The 15138-nt window shown below is 39.8% G+C and overlaps 1 protein-coding gene across 1 annotated transcript in view; it reads right to left on the minus strand.

The window, feature by feature from the left end:
- The window catches only part of LOC146813123 (putative DBH-like monooxygenase protein 2), a 162985-nt gene extending 148823 nt beyond the window's left edge, over positions 1 to 14162 (minus strand). Inside the window, exons 1-2 of the mRNA XM_085614705.1 lie at positions 13843 to 14162; positions 450 to 596 (exon numbers count right to left, since the gene is read on the minus strand). Of these exons, the coding sequence (XP_085470831.1) occupies positions 450 to 596; positions 13843 to 14106 (411 nt within the window). The 5' untranslated portion in view covers positions 14107 to 14162. The remainder of the gene's footprint in view (positions 1 to 449; positions 597 to 13842) is intronic.
- Positions 14163 to 15138: the final 976 nt, after the last annotated feature.

A 15138-nucleotide genomic window follows, 5' to 3' on the forward strand; every position in this document is an offset into this window, starting at 1 on the left:
TTATCTTAAAGATAAGTTTTAATATTTATATATAATAAAGCATGTTAATATTTTCACATGCCATAGTCAAGACCATCATTGGCATTTGGCCATGTTTATATTTCTCCCAGTACAATACTATAAAAATAAGCAAAATGTTTGTCTTATTACTACATGGCTGAACACTTCAATTACTTTTGCCAGTATCTCTTGCAGGAAGAAAAATATAATTGGCTTGATTTTTCCACCTACCATTTTCTCACTAACATATTGACACAATAATGTGATTTCATCTCTCAAAGCACAGGGATAGCTTTCATTAACTAGGTTGAGAATGCTTTGATATTGCTTCCTTCAGAAGATAAAATAGAACATTTATGTTCATCATAGTACCACTAGTGTACATCACAAGTGAAAATGATTACCATTGTGATGGGTCAGCATCACACACCCACACCATCACCACTTACTGTGATATCGACATCAAAGGGGTCACAAGTTCTGAACTTGCGGCTGAACCTCATGGTTGTAGTCGTGGCATTTTCAGACAAAGACAGAAGGACGTAGTTCTGTTCAGTATCAAATACTGGAGTGAATTGCCCAAGCCCATGACAGTCCTGAAATCAAACACAGTTTGCAAATTATTTCACAGTAAAGGGATATCAAATTGTTGGTTTTAGTTGTCAGCACTATTTCACTATCAAACAGCCTTCTAAGAAAAATTATTTTGATTGGGATTATTGCTGATTGGTACATATATTAGCATTAAACTAAGTTTATAATAAATATGACATCATCATCTTATTATATAAAAATGTTATTACATACATTATCAATACTAGGGGCATCATTAGGATGGCAGGCAGATCCCGACGTAAAAAGAGACCGCTGCCATATATGCGGCGGTCCTGTGGGGGAGATAAGGATGCACCCGCCACAATGGCAAAAATGCATGTTGTGCATTTGCATGCAAAACATGGCAGGCACCGCGTGGTGTCTGCCATATTGTGCATGTAAATGCAGGGGGGTACCATAGGTACCCCCCATGTGCACCCTCCAGCCCCCAGAATGCCTTGGGGCCCGCTAAGGGCCCCCAATGGCAAGGACCACATTCCTATCGGTGGCGGAAAGGCAGCTTTTCGCTGCCGTCCTAATATGGTTGGCGGTGTCTAACAGACACCGCCACCATAGCAGGCCCCTTTTCCGCCCGGTCACCTGTGTGACTGGCGGAACACCGGCAGACGGTCTTTCCGTCTGCCGGGGTCCCCCCTGCCATACTAATATGGTGGGGGGAATTGGGTGGCGGGCGGGGAAGAATGTAGGGCGGATCACCACCACCATGCGGGCGGTGGTGATCCACCCTACATCCTAATGAGCCCCTAAGAGTTAAGAGGAAAGAAGACATAAGAGGTCAGCATGTGAAGCCAGTTTGAAAAGTTTAGAATTTCCAACAGTTAGAGCACAATTCCAGTATTTCCCACCAATATTATCCAATTTGACGTTTTGACCATGATATCAATAATTTCTTAAATCTAACAATAATTATCTATTCAGTTTGTTCAATTGGTGGGACACAATATTATTATTTTCCCAATGATTGAAGAAGTTGTCATCCAAACCTTGATGCTTAGCGTGTATGTTCAATAAAGAGAAAGTTCACCAAACATTATGATTATGGCCTGCACTTCCATGCCCTGGTCACAAGCCAGTATCACCCATATTTTCCCAAAATGATAATACAGTGAAATATATAAAGTGATGATATAATATAATGTAATGATATAATGATAACACAAAAGAAATATATAGTAAACTAACCTGATCATACCCACATTTCCATCATTTAAATGACACTTATACAGTTTAAACCAAAACCGTTATATTTTTCCAAGAATTCTCAGCTAAACCATAGTAGCTGCAGGCCAATCCTCTGCACATTCAACTAATAAAGACAATTGTGAATATGTTAAGTCTCAGCTCTTTTCAATGAGTACTACTGTTATCCAATATGTCTACCTTTTGTTCAACTATAACACATCAGATTGTTCCTATAGATCTCATAATTCTGATGGGTCTGTACATTTTTACAAGAATGGTACATTAGTGATATCCTACGAAAAGTAAGCATTGTTTTCCCAGCATTCAATGTGGAGATAAGTATTTTTTTCTGACATTAATGAAGTTCTCTATAATACAGAAGTAAGATTAACAATAAGTGACTTTCCCTTTGCAATGGAGGATCATCATTAAAAGTTTGAAACATGAGACTAGGATAGCATGCATATCTTTAAATTTCACTGTTTAAATAGAGAGGATAGCAATATGGTTTATGTAATAAAGATACATCACATGTTAAATAGATTCTCCAACTTAGGTGGCCAACTTAGCGTCCATCCTGGCATTTGAATTAAAGCATCAATGTTTAGTGAAAGCGATCTAGAGACTTTCATGTCACAGTTTTACAAATATCAGAAAAAGAGACTTAAGCCTTAACTTCTTAGATGTCAGGGAATGTGTCACTGGTGAACTGTCATGAATAAATGACTGAGACAATTTCCTCATGTCCTTTGATTTGTCTAAATAGAACCTCAAATTGCTTCAAATGATAAAGGGATATCTCTGCCAAACAGGTAGGGGTCAGATGTACATATAACTTTTCAACCAGTATTTTTGCATCCAGTGTGGTAATTTGCAAACCTACCTATGTATTAATAGATTGGTTTGCAAATTATTGATCTGCATTGTGTCCCATTTTGATGAACATCATGAATATTAATGAGGTAGGGTGCAAACTAAGAATCACAACCATTTCAAGGATGGTGGCCAACTGGTGTCAGCAGATCGGCTTGTTTGTGATTGCTTTTTAATGAACCATATTTTTCCTTTTAAGACAGCCCACTCCCTTTAAGGAACACAGGACTACATTTAAAAAGATATGTTTCTTAGTTTTTTGGTTTGTTTAAGAAGACACAGTGGTTCCATGATCCACTTTCTCCTCTTGAACAAATCTTTTTTTTTTACATTCACAAAGGGAAAGGAGTTCCAAGGTGGCCCCTTTCTGTTTGAGAATAAGTTACCATTATAAGTAGTGCCGTTGGTACAGCATTATATTTTCCTACCAGAATTTAATTGCAAAACATTCATACATACCATTCCAATTTAGTATATGGAAGGGACGTCCAAAACACACCCCTTCCACGTACCAAATCAGAATTTTTAGGCCTGATTTTAATGGTAGTGGGACCGCCACCATCAGCCCGTCGGTGGAGGTCCCACTGCTATTGGACCGTGGTGGTCAGCCCACCACATTATAATGACAGGCGGATGGTTGGCAATCAGAGAGACCGATTGCCACGCATCTGACGGGCTCTAGGAGCCCATAGGTGCATCGGAGGGGCTTGAATCCCTACAACAGTGGCGGTGCCTGCTCAGGCACAGCTGTAGGGATTACAAAGTCCCTTGCCACCCGTTGTTTCATGGCAGGTTAACCGCCATGAAAAGGCAGGTGGAAACGGACTTTGGGGGACCCTAGCGGGCCCCCTTTTCCCGGATTGTTCTCAGCCTTGGGTTCTGAGGGGCACCTATGGTGTCCACCTACATATCCCTGAACCATGTAGTAGGCACCGCATGGTGCCTGGCAGGTAGTGTAGGGATATGCAAAATGTGTATTTTTTGTGCTGCGGTGTGTCTTTGCAGCCTGCAGCATGCGCAGCATGCGCCGCAATACAAAACATATACATTGCTACCACCTTCAAGGTGGTCGCATCGTGATCCCTATGGCAGGACCGCCAACAGCTGGTCCGGCAGTGCCATTCCCGACAGGATGGCGGTCAGACAGAAGTCCGAACGCCATCATAATCAGGCTCTTAGTCCCAAACCAAACTGCAATTTAGCAATGAGTTAGCTAATCACAGTTTAGGTTTCCTATATACCAAAATATCTTTCTAGGGTCACAAATGAGTCGATTCTGACAATTGACCCAGTTGCGAATTCAAAAAATACATCTGACCCTAGCATTCTTAAAAATGCCGGCACCAGGAGGGAATAGTTATAATAAAAACCAGAGAAGCTTTTGTAGAAATGAAGATGGGTTCTCAGCACAACCCTCTGAATGAAACAGTATGTAAGGTCACTGAAAAGGTAGCACTTGAATTTCACTAACCCTACAAAGTGATTAATTGTCAGCGAGAAAGGCTCCATTCCAAGAAAGCAGCTACAAAGGTGAAGTCTTCAATCATCCAACTGATATGGTGACTTTTTTTTTATAGAATGGCTCTTTTTGTATCCCATAATCATCTGAATACTAATAAAAAAGATCTTATGTATTTTCAGGTATGCTGCTACAAATCCTTGTAGTGGTATTATGTCTTCCCCATAACACATATTAGAAATATCTTATGTTTGGCACTATGGGAATGAAGAAATACTTTTGTTTTAGAACCCATGAACACATTAAGTTTTCTACTTTTGTTGGTGGAAATCTTTGATAAGTGTCCAGCATCATCATTTTCCTCATTTCCATTTCTTCCCTTTATTCAAGCTTAGGATTGATCCTTAATTGATCCTGGGCCCCTTATTTTCATATGAAAATTTATCTTGAGCAGATTGCTTTTCCCTTTTATGATTGTAAAATTGGTCTTTGGCTCTTTAGAATAGAAGTGATTCTTTAGAACTTGGAGACCACTTATAGATTCTAAAGTATTGAACGAGACATTTTAAGCCAAACACAATCTTTTTGTTATTTATATACCGAGTTGCCAAAATGTGTTACTGTAATCTACTAATATAAAATATTTATTATGTGCCTGTGGTCACAACTTATTTATGTATTTATACGTTTTCTTTTCCCAAACAACATAAATATCTTTAAAAATAACAATTGTGTGAGAAACAAATACATAATTGACAGACTTGGGAATTGCAAGTCAAAAGCATCATCTTATATTTTGAATAGTATCCTATCATGTAATTATTTGGACACCACTTAAACTGCAAAGTAACTTTCACTGTTATGTTTATTGTGATCTACAGTGGTATATCCACATAACAAATAACAAGAATAAATTCCTTTGAGCCAATATATTGGGAAGAAACTGCTAACAGCCATAACAGTGTGGTGATAACTGTATTTATTTCTTCCACAGGCAGGAATGTACCTATGGCTCTCTCTTTCTTTGTTTTAATTCACTGTTTACTTTGATATTTGTTCCTGCTTCTCTTCCATTAGGATTACCATACACATCACTATCTTACATTTGCAGTGGCTGGCTTATGGCTGTGAAGGATTGTTTGGTCCACACTGTTTCTGAGACAGTGAAGAGAGAATACTGAACATTTGGAAGTACAGAGGTAATATCAGGAAAAGCCTAGGGCTAAAAATCCGGCTCCTACCTATGTACCGATGGTAAGAGTTTTGCATATCCGTTGTCCGACCTCTTACAACATCCTTCCTCCAATCACACCCAAAGACCACACAAACACTCAAACCACGTTCTCAAACATCATACACCTAAACTCACATAAATGCCACTAACCACCACATTTCCACAATTTGCCAAACACTCACTAAAAGACATGCTCATTAACAGTCTCTCTGAAGTACGCCAAGCTTGAGGAATTGCAGACCTATCGCAACGTTGATGCACTCTTCATCACAGAAATATGGCTCACCTCCACATCTTCACGCTTCAAAGATGTGTTTGTTGCAACAGGCTATGACATCTAGCATTTGAACTGCACATATTTTATAGGAGAGAACCAATGTCATCCATCAGTCCCTCTGGTCCAAAGCCTAGTTAAAGCAAGCAAGATATAACTTCATGAAGTCACTTCTCTCTCTTCAAAACATCGTTCATCACCTTCCACCTCATCTAAAGGCAAATTGGACTGATCAAGGATATTAGAAATACATTTTCAAACCTTGTTAAAACACCTCATCCATCCAACATGCCCACACCCCACTCTCCTCTCTGACTTTAATGTCTCACATAACTAAAGCATATCAAAGCAAGAAATATACTATTTACTTCCTAGACACACTCTACCTGGTATCGCATGTCACTCTACCAAGACACTCCACTTCATCTGCTGGCCTACTGAAAATAATAAGCACTTCATAGACAAATTATCTTACATCCTCACCACCTAACCCATCTGCCAAGCCCACACCATCCTCCTCAGTAACTTCAATATCCCGGTCAGCTAAACTATGCACAACGCTTTCAACCCGACACAGCATGTCACCAGATTAAGACACTCAAAAAGCCACACTATCTCACCTAGTCATGGAATGGATATCCACCATTATCATCCACTGTTCAGTGTCAACACCAAAGTTATACCAAAAGAGAACAAAATTTCAGATCAATCAATGATCATTGTTTAAAACGTTGTTTCTTGCACATATCATCAATATCCTCAACTCCTACAAAAACACCATGTAGTATTCGTAAGGTGTGTCCAGTATTCTTATTTTTTATACAATGTAAGAGTGATGATGCAATGTCAGGAAAGTTAGGTAGGCTATGTTGGAATGTTGGGGACGTTGGGCTGACTTTTTGTTGACTGAGGCATTGTACGTCTTCAACTCCAACAAAGGTGTTGAGAGGACGAACTACACATTTATGTCTTTATATTGTGATACTGCTTTATTACACTGGCAATGGGCTGGTCTTCAAACAAAAGAAAGCCCATGCACTCAAGTCTGCTTCAACACCTCATAATCGCAATATCTGGATTGTTTCCTATACTAATCTTTTATAAGATTGGAATCTTTTGAAAGGAATTTGTAGTGCTTTCTGCCCAAATATTGGCTTTTTATTCATCCTTACATTTATGATGAGACTGATCTGGGGCCAGTTACTAACAATAGAATGCGTCTCACCACTTTAAATGCAAAAAGGTCACTCTCCAAACATCTCGTCCCTTCCTCTTAGAACATACTCATCACACAAACTTATCTCCAACCTGTGATCAAATCTTGCACATGACAAGGATATGCTCCAGGGAGGCAGATGCTTGTAGAGAGTTCTGTTCTGTCAGTTCAAGCCCTTTTAGTCTTCAATATAGATGTTGTCAATGCCCTACTTCAGTGTCTCCCTGTCCTCATACTTGTCACACTGAAAGACATCCTGCATGCAGCTTTGCATCTTGTGAAACACTCGAAGTAATATGACCACATTGTCCCACTCCGTGGAAGTTCACTGGCTCCCATTGCCAGTCGTAACCTTCTTTAAAATCATCTGGTTCATATCCAAAGTCATCACAACCATAACTCCCGCTTATCTGGCTGAGAAGCTCACCAACTGTGGTGGTTTATCAGCATACATCAGCTGGTACCAAAAAAAGGTACATATGTTCTCCATCTATATTTCCAGGATCAGCCACATCATCTTCATATCAATCAGGACCTCCCCATCCCAACTCCAATTACAAAAGAGTTAAAGTCATACCTGTTCAAAACTTATGATAGCATAACCCAGTAACAGTCTAATTCTGCTCTCAAAACCCAGTTACATCTATGAATACTTGTTGACGGTATACTTGTCTTTGACTCTTTCTTTTGTCAAGAAGTGTGCTATACAAACAAGACATATAGATACCAAATATATAGTCTGTACACTTTTGTTTCTACAATACTCCTCCTCACACACCTGCAAAGCGCCAGGATATTGTCACAGGTGAAGGGGCACTATAAAAATATGTCCTTTCCCTACCCTTCTTCCCTTCAGTCTGTAAAAACATTTTCCTTTGGGTGTATGGAGAAGTCTGTTTTTGAAGTATCACCTATTGTTGCCTTTACCGTCTATATTCTGATTTTACACAAGATTCATTTTTTTTATGTTGATTTTAATTAAGGCTTCCTTCGACCTACAATGTTCACATTTCTCCCTTTACTCACTGCACAATTAATATTTTTTCGAGTTAACAAAAAACAGCTGTCTTCATCACAAACCTATTGCATAATATTTGTTTTGTTGAAGTAATACTTGAGTCATGTTCCATTTATTCAGATTTCAAATGCAAATGAAGTCAAGACTGAACAGCTTGATTAGAAGAGATCACTAACCATTAATTAAACAATAAACAAAGATTACCGAAAAAGACAGGAAATAGGAGACCAGTATGAAGACATATAACTCCAAAAATGTGATTAAAACTCATCTCCTAAAGCTTCCAGGAGTCCCGCACAAGTAAGATAGAAAAATGACATCATAAGGCAGGAGTTATTGTGGATTTGCTCCACCTTTTTAGTGGTTGACTGGATATTGGCAATCTCATATTTCATCATATAAACCTCACACATTTCTTTTTAGTACTCAGTGAAGAAAGGGGAATATTTTTCTTCATAGTTCCTTTCTATAGTAGTTTTGTCAGTATTCATGGCATATCATACTAATTATGTTGACCCAAAAGGATTATTGTTAACCTCGGCCCTCTCTGAGGGAACATTCCCAAACCTTTTGCCTTCACCCCTCCTATTTTTCTGAATTCATTTTTGTTGGCTTTAAGACTCTGCACACTTTACCAGTGGTACACAGTGCTAAAGTGTTAAACTGCTAGTGCTCTCCCCATGACAGTTGATAAAATAGTTTTTCACCTGATTGGCATATTTAACTTAGCATATGCCCCTAGTGAAGTGGTATACCATATACTCAGGGTCTTTAAATTGAATGCTACTAGTGAGCCTGCTTGACTCAATGTGCCACCCACTTAAGTAGCCCCCTAAAACTTTTGCCAGGTCTGCCAGTGCATCCCAGCTGTAGTTGTATAACCTTCTTGCCAAGCCTTAATCTCCCTTTTTATTGCATGTAGGTCATGTGTGCTTCAGACGACTGCTTTTCTGAATCTAGAAGAACTACCCTGCTGTTTGAAGCCTGCCTTGAACCCTCAGAGGTCTGCCCTGCTGTTTGGACCCTGTTTCACTACTTTAACTCTGGACTACCAGAGTGCCTCCAAGGACTAGTTGGCTGACCTCCTAATAAGAGCCTCAGGGGCCCCCAGCCTGTGGGTCGTGGAAGTGTTACTAAAGATGCCCAGAAAGACAAGAAAAACAAAACTAAAAATATTTTTGGTTTGAGAACTGGTGCATCGCTGGTTAGTCTGACAATGCAGAATCTCGCGCTGCTTTTGTCTCTGCAGCAGCAAATCCCGTTCATTGGTCCTTCGCAGAAGGGGCATCCGGCCTTGTGGCACCCTAACCAGCTACATCTTGCAGCTTTGTCCAACAGGAGACTTTTCACTTCCAAAAAAGAGACTAACCACTACTTTGTCCAGCGGCTACCCAATGACGATCCTTCCTCCTTGTACATTTCATGAATCTTTGCCCCATTAAAAATTACCTTTTCCTATATGTTTTCATGAAAATTCTTCTAAGTATGAGAGTAAGTGCAGACTGGTCCTTATCCACTTGTTGTATCCAACCTGTGCTCCATCACCATGAGCAACTAGATACCCGCGGTTTGTGCTTTGATCTGTTAGGCGCTAGTTTTCATCTTAAAAGTAAAAAATTCATCACTCCGGTTCCACTGATTGGATTGTTGTTGATTTGGTATTAAATGATATCATCTGTTTACTCTAATTGTCTATATTAGTGTGTATTTCATTTCTGTGTGCGGCATGAATACTTTACACGTTGTCTCTAAGTTATGTCTAGATGTACCTAGGTAACAGGAGTTAAGCGAGGGTTAGTGTAGTGGCTTTTGTGCTTCACCTTGCCAGAGATAATGATTGTTGCTTTTGTAAAGCTAACATCCCAGAGAACCAACAAACTAAGTTCTCGCATTTGTATATTGGTTAGGTAAAGTACAATTTAGAACGCTAAGTTAAAAGAAAACTATGTCGTAATAAAAGGCAGGTGCAAAACGCAAATTTATGCCACTTTCAAGGTCACATTTGGGTTTTTCTCTATACCAACTGGCTATAATTTCCAATATATAAAGAAATGAAAAAGATTTTACATTGCAGTAACCCACATTTCAACAGAATAAATTTGCCTCTGGACCCTTTTCTCTGCACAGGTATTACAATCTTTTTTCTTATACGGACATGTATATTATAGAATGTTATAAGAGAAGATACATCAGTTTGAGATAGTAAATCAATCAATCAATCAATCACTTATAAAGCCCGCTACATACCCGTAGGGTCTCAAGGCGCGGGGGGGGGGGGTGCCGCTACTGCTCGAACAGCCAGGTCTTCAGCTTCTTCCTGAAGGAGAGGTGGTCTTGGGTCAGGCGCAGGTCGGTCGGGAGGGAGTTCCAGGTCTTGGCGGCCAGGTAGGAGAAGGACCTTCCTCCTGTAGTCGCTCTTCGGATGCGGGGGACGGCGGCGAGGGCGTGGTTGGCTGATCGGAGGTGGCGTTTGGGAGCGTAGAAGTTGACTCGGCTGTTGAGGTAGCTCGGGCCTTGGTCGTGTAGGGCTTTGTGTGCGTGGGTGAGGAGGCGGAAGGTGATACAATACATTTATATGAACATAGCTTTCTGGAGATTCTTCTTGTGGAAAAGTCTACATTTTAAGTTATCATTTGGCAAATTAAGTTTAGTATTAAGCTGAATGTGGCCGTACAATTGAGCATTCCCAAACAGGTCTTCAGGATTGTAAACAATTTGCGTATTTGTTGTATTGTCACCCCCAGGTCATCCCTAAAACAGAACACAAGCAACCTAGAACCAGTTTTCCCCTTGTTATGGGCTCATCAACCAGGTATAGCTTGATTCCAGTGTGAAAGTGTGTCCAAGTGACACATATATGGGCACTCCCATCTCACTTTGAGTGACATACTAAAGTATACAAAAAGTGATGAATGGAATATGTGACGTAATCTCAACTACTGGTAATGTCTTGACCTGTACTTCAGATTGTAAGCAGATAGAGAAATTATTTTTACTCTAAAATGAAATGTCATTTAAAATACTCTTTCATGGTAACGTCGGATTTTAATTTATAATTTTGAAAAGTTCACTTTTAGAAATCTGCCATTTTTCTACTCAAACTAGCTGTGCCTTTCTGATAGTGTCCTGGGTCACATGACTCTGCTTATGCGGGTTTTGTATTGTTTGCAGACAGTGAGACAAAGGATACCTAAGTGTTAGGGGAGAGGATCTTCCTGATAGGATTGCTCAGGGGGAGCTTTACATTGCCCTGATTACATTTTGAATGAGCACTTCCTGCAGCACACTGAAAAGAGTCTGACACCAGGCCTGCATTGGCTTTTTTTTTTACCATGGACAGGTTGGAGCCAGGACCAGTGAAAGGGTAAGAAATTACCAGAACCAGCTTTGGGGTAGGCTTGGGAATTCCCCCACACAAAAGCTGATACCAGGCATTAAAATGGGACCTTGAGAATCTACTATAAGAACAGCACTCAATCTTTGGAAGATTCAGCAGAAGGACTGTACCACTGCACAAAGGAAGGACTTGCAATCTACTTGCCTTGATCCCAGACAACTCATAGTGACACCAAGGTTCTGTGTGCTGACCAACTATTTTAGCAACAGGGACACAATATGCATAATGATGCCCCTCTGCAACTGCTCAACTGAGTGGCATCAACTGAACCAGCCTGGACCTCCCTCAGCCCTGCTGTTGGCCTTTAGTGATGTGTGTTTTGGTGCACAAATCTTATCCCCCAGGTCCTGACATCACTAGTGGCAAGGTGAAAATCCTGACATTTTGGTCACTTTGTGACCTGCTCATTACCCTGACAACAGACTATTTGCAGCTTCCTCCAACTCAAACCTCTGTTCTTTGCTCTTCACATGGACATTAAAAGAACACAACTCTTTAGCAACACTATCTTGGTCCCCGTATCAAACCCATGCTAAATCAAGGTTTCATCTGAGCTTGTGAATTTTTCCCAGCTCAGCACGACCAAGTAACTGCAAATGGCTCTTTGTGCAAGATACCTAGATACTTTGAAAACCAATATCTCTGGTTTTACTGATAGAATTTTGTTTTTTTGGGGGTATACTTTTATCAACATTTACCCTACTTTTCTACAGTGGTTTGGGGATTTTTCTTGTGTTGTGTTTTCACTATATTCCTTTTTGTGGGCTGCATAAATACTTAGCAAATTGTCTCTAAGTTAAGCCCTGCTGCTTTGTGCCAAGCTACCTGAGGGTCGAGCACAGGTTAAGGTAATGACGTTTGTGATTTTCCCTGGCAAGGATTGTGGTTAATATTTGAGTTTTGCTTCTATCGCACTTAACAATTAACCCTATTTCTTACAGCTGGGATAATAAAGCACCTGCAAATGAAAGATAATGAGACGAGGAGGGCAGTGAGAATTAAGAAAGAGGCAGGAGATCAAATCAAGACTGGCCACTGCAGTGTTTGGCAATCACAGAATTTGACAGCTCTGTCAGCTGACTCTGAAGAAATGATTTGGACCCCTAAGTGCACGTGCAAGCACAGACACTCACATATTATTTATTTTTCTAATTCAGCAATATTTTTTACCCCAAAGAAAATGCAGACATTTCAACCATGCACATTCTCTCATTCTACAAAACAGTTTTTTTTGTTATGTTTAATCTTGGTACAGATAGAGGTCACGAAGTTCTAACTTTAGAAACCCACCCAGTACTATCTACGCGTACGAAAAATGCCCAAACGTTATCGTTTCAGGTATAAATATATCCAAAACTCATACCTTCCAGCATGGGTTTGTGCAAGACTATCCAAAATTATCACCTAATAACTTGTAGAATGTTGGGGCACCAACATTCATAATAATAATAATTATTATTATTATAATACTACTACTACTACTACTACTACTACTAAGAATAATAATATAATGCTACTGCTGCTGCTGTTAATGATGATGGTCAGCATCAGCACCATCATCATCATCAGCAGCAGCATAATAATAATGTTAATAGGTATCATAATTATAATAATAATAATAATAATAATAAATATAATTATGACAATGTCTCACATTCCTGACTGTAAATTTGCCTCTAAGTTTTTTTCAACACAATATTGAACATCTTTATTTTCATTAAATTGCTAATCACAGCTTGCAAAATTACAAAACCTATCAATTATTGACCTATGGTCATCTCACCATCCATAAAATGCAAGCTTAAAAGTTTGAGTGAATTGAGTCCACAAATACAGTCACAAGCCTTCATTATAAACATGGCCATATTAGATAAACTGAAAAGTGGAATAAAGAAATGGCACAACTATTTTTAATAATTTTGCTGCTCCACTAATAATTGGTAGCACAAACAAATTGTGCATAGTGCATGTGACAAAGATTTTTGGATCACATTGAAAATTAGACTGAGATTGTGTAACTACTTTTAAACATTTCCAGCACAGTTTTTGCTTATACAAGTTTTTACAAGTATAATATGAAGATTTTAACACAGAAACCTATACTCGCACATTATGCACACTTTTGAAAACACAGAAGCACCAGCTTCAACCTGGTTAAGGTAAACCCTGGGCTGGTGTTTTGCTAGGGAATAATCCATCAACAGCAAAGGTCAGGTTCACAGTGATTAGATCAACCACCTATCTCCTAACTAATTTTTCCAATTGGTAAAAACTGTGGATCGAGAAAGCTTTTTGCCTCTATAATGTCACAACTATCTGGACTTGACCATCTAATCATTTGATAAGGGACCACCTATACAAATCTTTCTTAGTCCTGCAAGCCCTGCAACCATTGTTTACCTCCATACCACTGCTGAATTCTCCTGTTTCACAGGCATTGGTTGAAAGGGATGTCTTCTGCAAGAGCCCAGAAGTTCATATGAAGAGGACCCAGTGGCATTAAATAGTAAGATCTGGTGCCACTTAGTCAAACTTTAAACAACCGGGCCATCACACAAGAGTCGATGCACTTACTGTAAAATAGGTAGTTTGATTCGGCATCACCCCACCAATCACAATGTCTGCCCCCATCATGCCTCCTGTGGGACTCAATCCGAACCCGACCCATCCAATGGTCCGCACTTGAAGCTCAACCGTGATCTCTTCAGCAGGCTTATTGAAGTCCCACCGCAGAATGACAGCACCTTCAGTGTCCAGGACTTTCGTGAACCTCAGTTTGGCAACCTGGCCCACAGCCAGAGGAAGTAAGGAAAGAAAAAATAGTACTTGGTGTCTCATGTTTAGTAAATTGGAGCTACAATAGTTTGATGGACATCAGTAAGTAGAGGAACAACTCTTTGTACAAGTGTTTCTTTGAGGATCTCAGTGCATGTACTGGCTATTTAACACTCATTCACTGAATGCCGGCCTCAGGTCCAGCCCATGGCAATTTTAAGACAACCCATATTGAAGAATGCGTATGCAAGACTATAATGATTTTGGAAGCACATGGGATAATTATCTCACACCACAGTAATCTTCAGGGAGGATTGCTGCCATTCTATTTTGGTGCATTAAAATATCTTTGGCCCCTACTACTTGTCATTAATTCCTTTAATATACCAGTCTGACTGGCTGGCAGGGTTTGCAGCAATCATAGGCTGCACACGAAACTTGGCACCTGAACACATTACTATGTATATTCTAACTGGGTACTACCCCGGCACTCTAATGTTATTAGTCACAGTATCTATGAATGTAATGAAAGATATGGCATAATTACATAGTGTTACAACAAGAAGTCTTGACTGTCCCCCAAAAAAAGAAAAGTAATGCACTTTTTTTGATGAATCAGAGAAAGCAGTGATGTCCCAACAAATGTTCTTCGTATTGAATCATGTAATTTAATATATGTCTGATATCAAAATCTAGACATTTGTGCATGCATCCCAATTCCTTTAGCCGTGCAGGAACCAAGTTGTGCGGTTGCTTTACATTCCCTGTTTTCTAAGGCACTATAATGGGATCGCCACACCACTTACCCGCAGGACCAAACTAAACTTGTAATGTGGTTGGCCGGCGATGGCAGTGCAGGAGCATGGTTGGGGTGTACAGCCCACTGCTGAACTTCCAAAAGCTGGAATCAGTTCCTTAATCTCCACTGAGACATTCCCAGAAATCTTCAATTCTGTGGTAATGATTGCTTTGATCCCAGCTCAATAGCTACTCATCACTGAAGTCTAAGTCAAGAATGCAGATTGTGACATTCTTTAATTGTGTAAAAATATCTCAGTACCTTCCACGTGGTTTTGTGGGTTGGGAACTTGATCA

Source organism: Triturus cristatus, chromosome 7 (genome assembly GCF_964204655.1).
Source record: "Triturus cristatus chromosome 7, aTriCri1.1, whole genome shotgun sequence".
In the NCBI taxonomy this organism is placed as follows: Eukaryota; Metazoa; Chordata; class Amphibia; order Caudata; family Salamandridae; genus Triturus; species Triturus cristatus.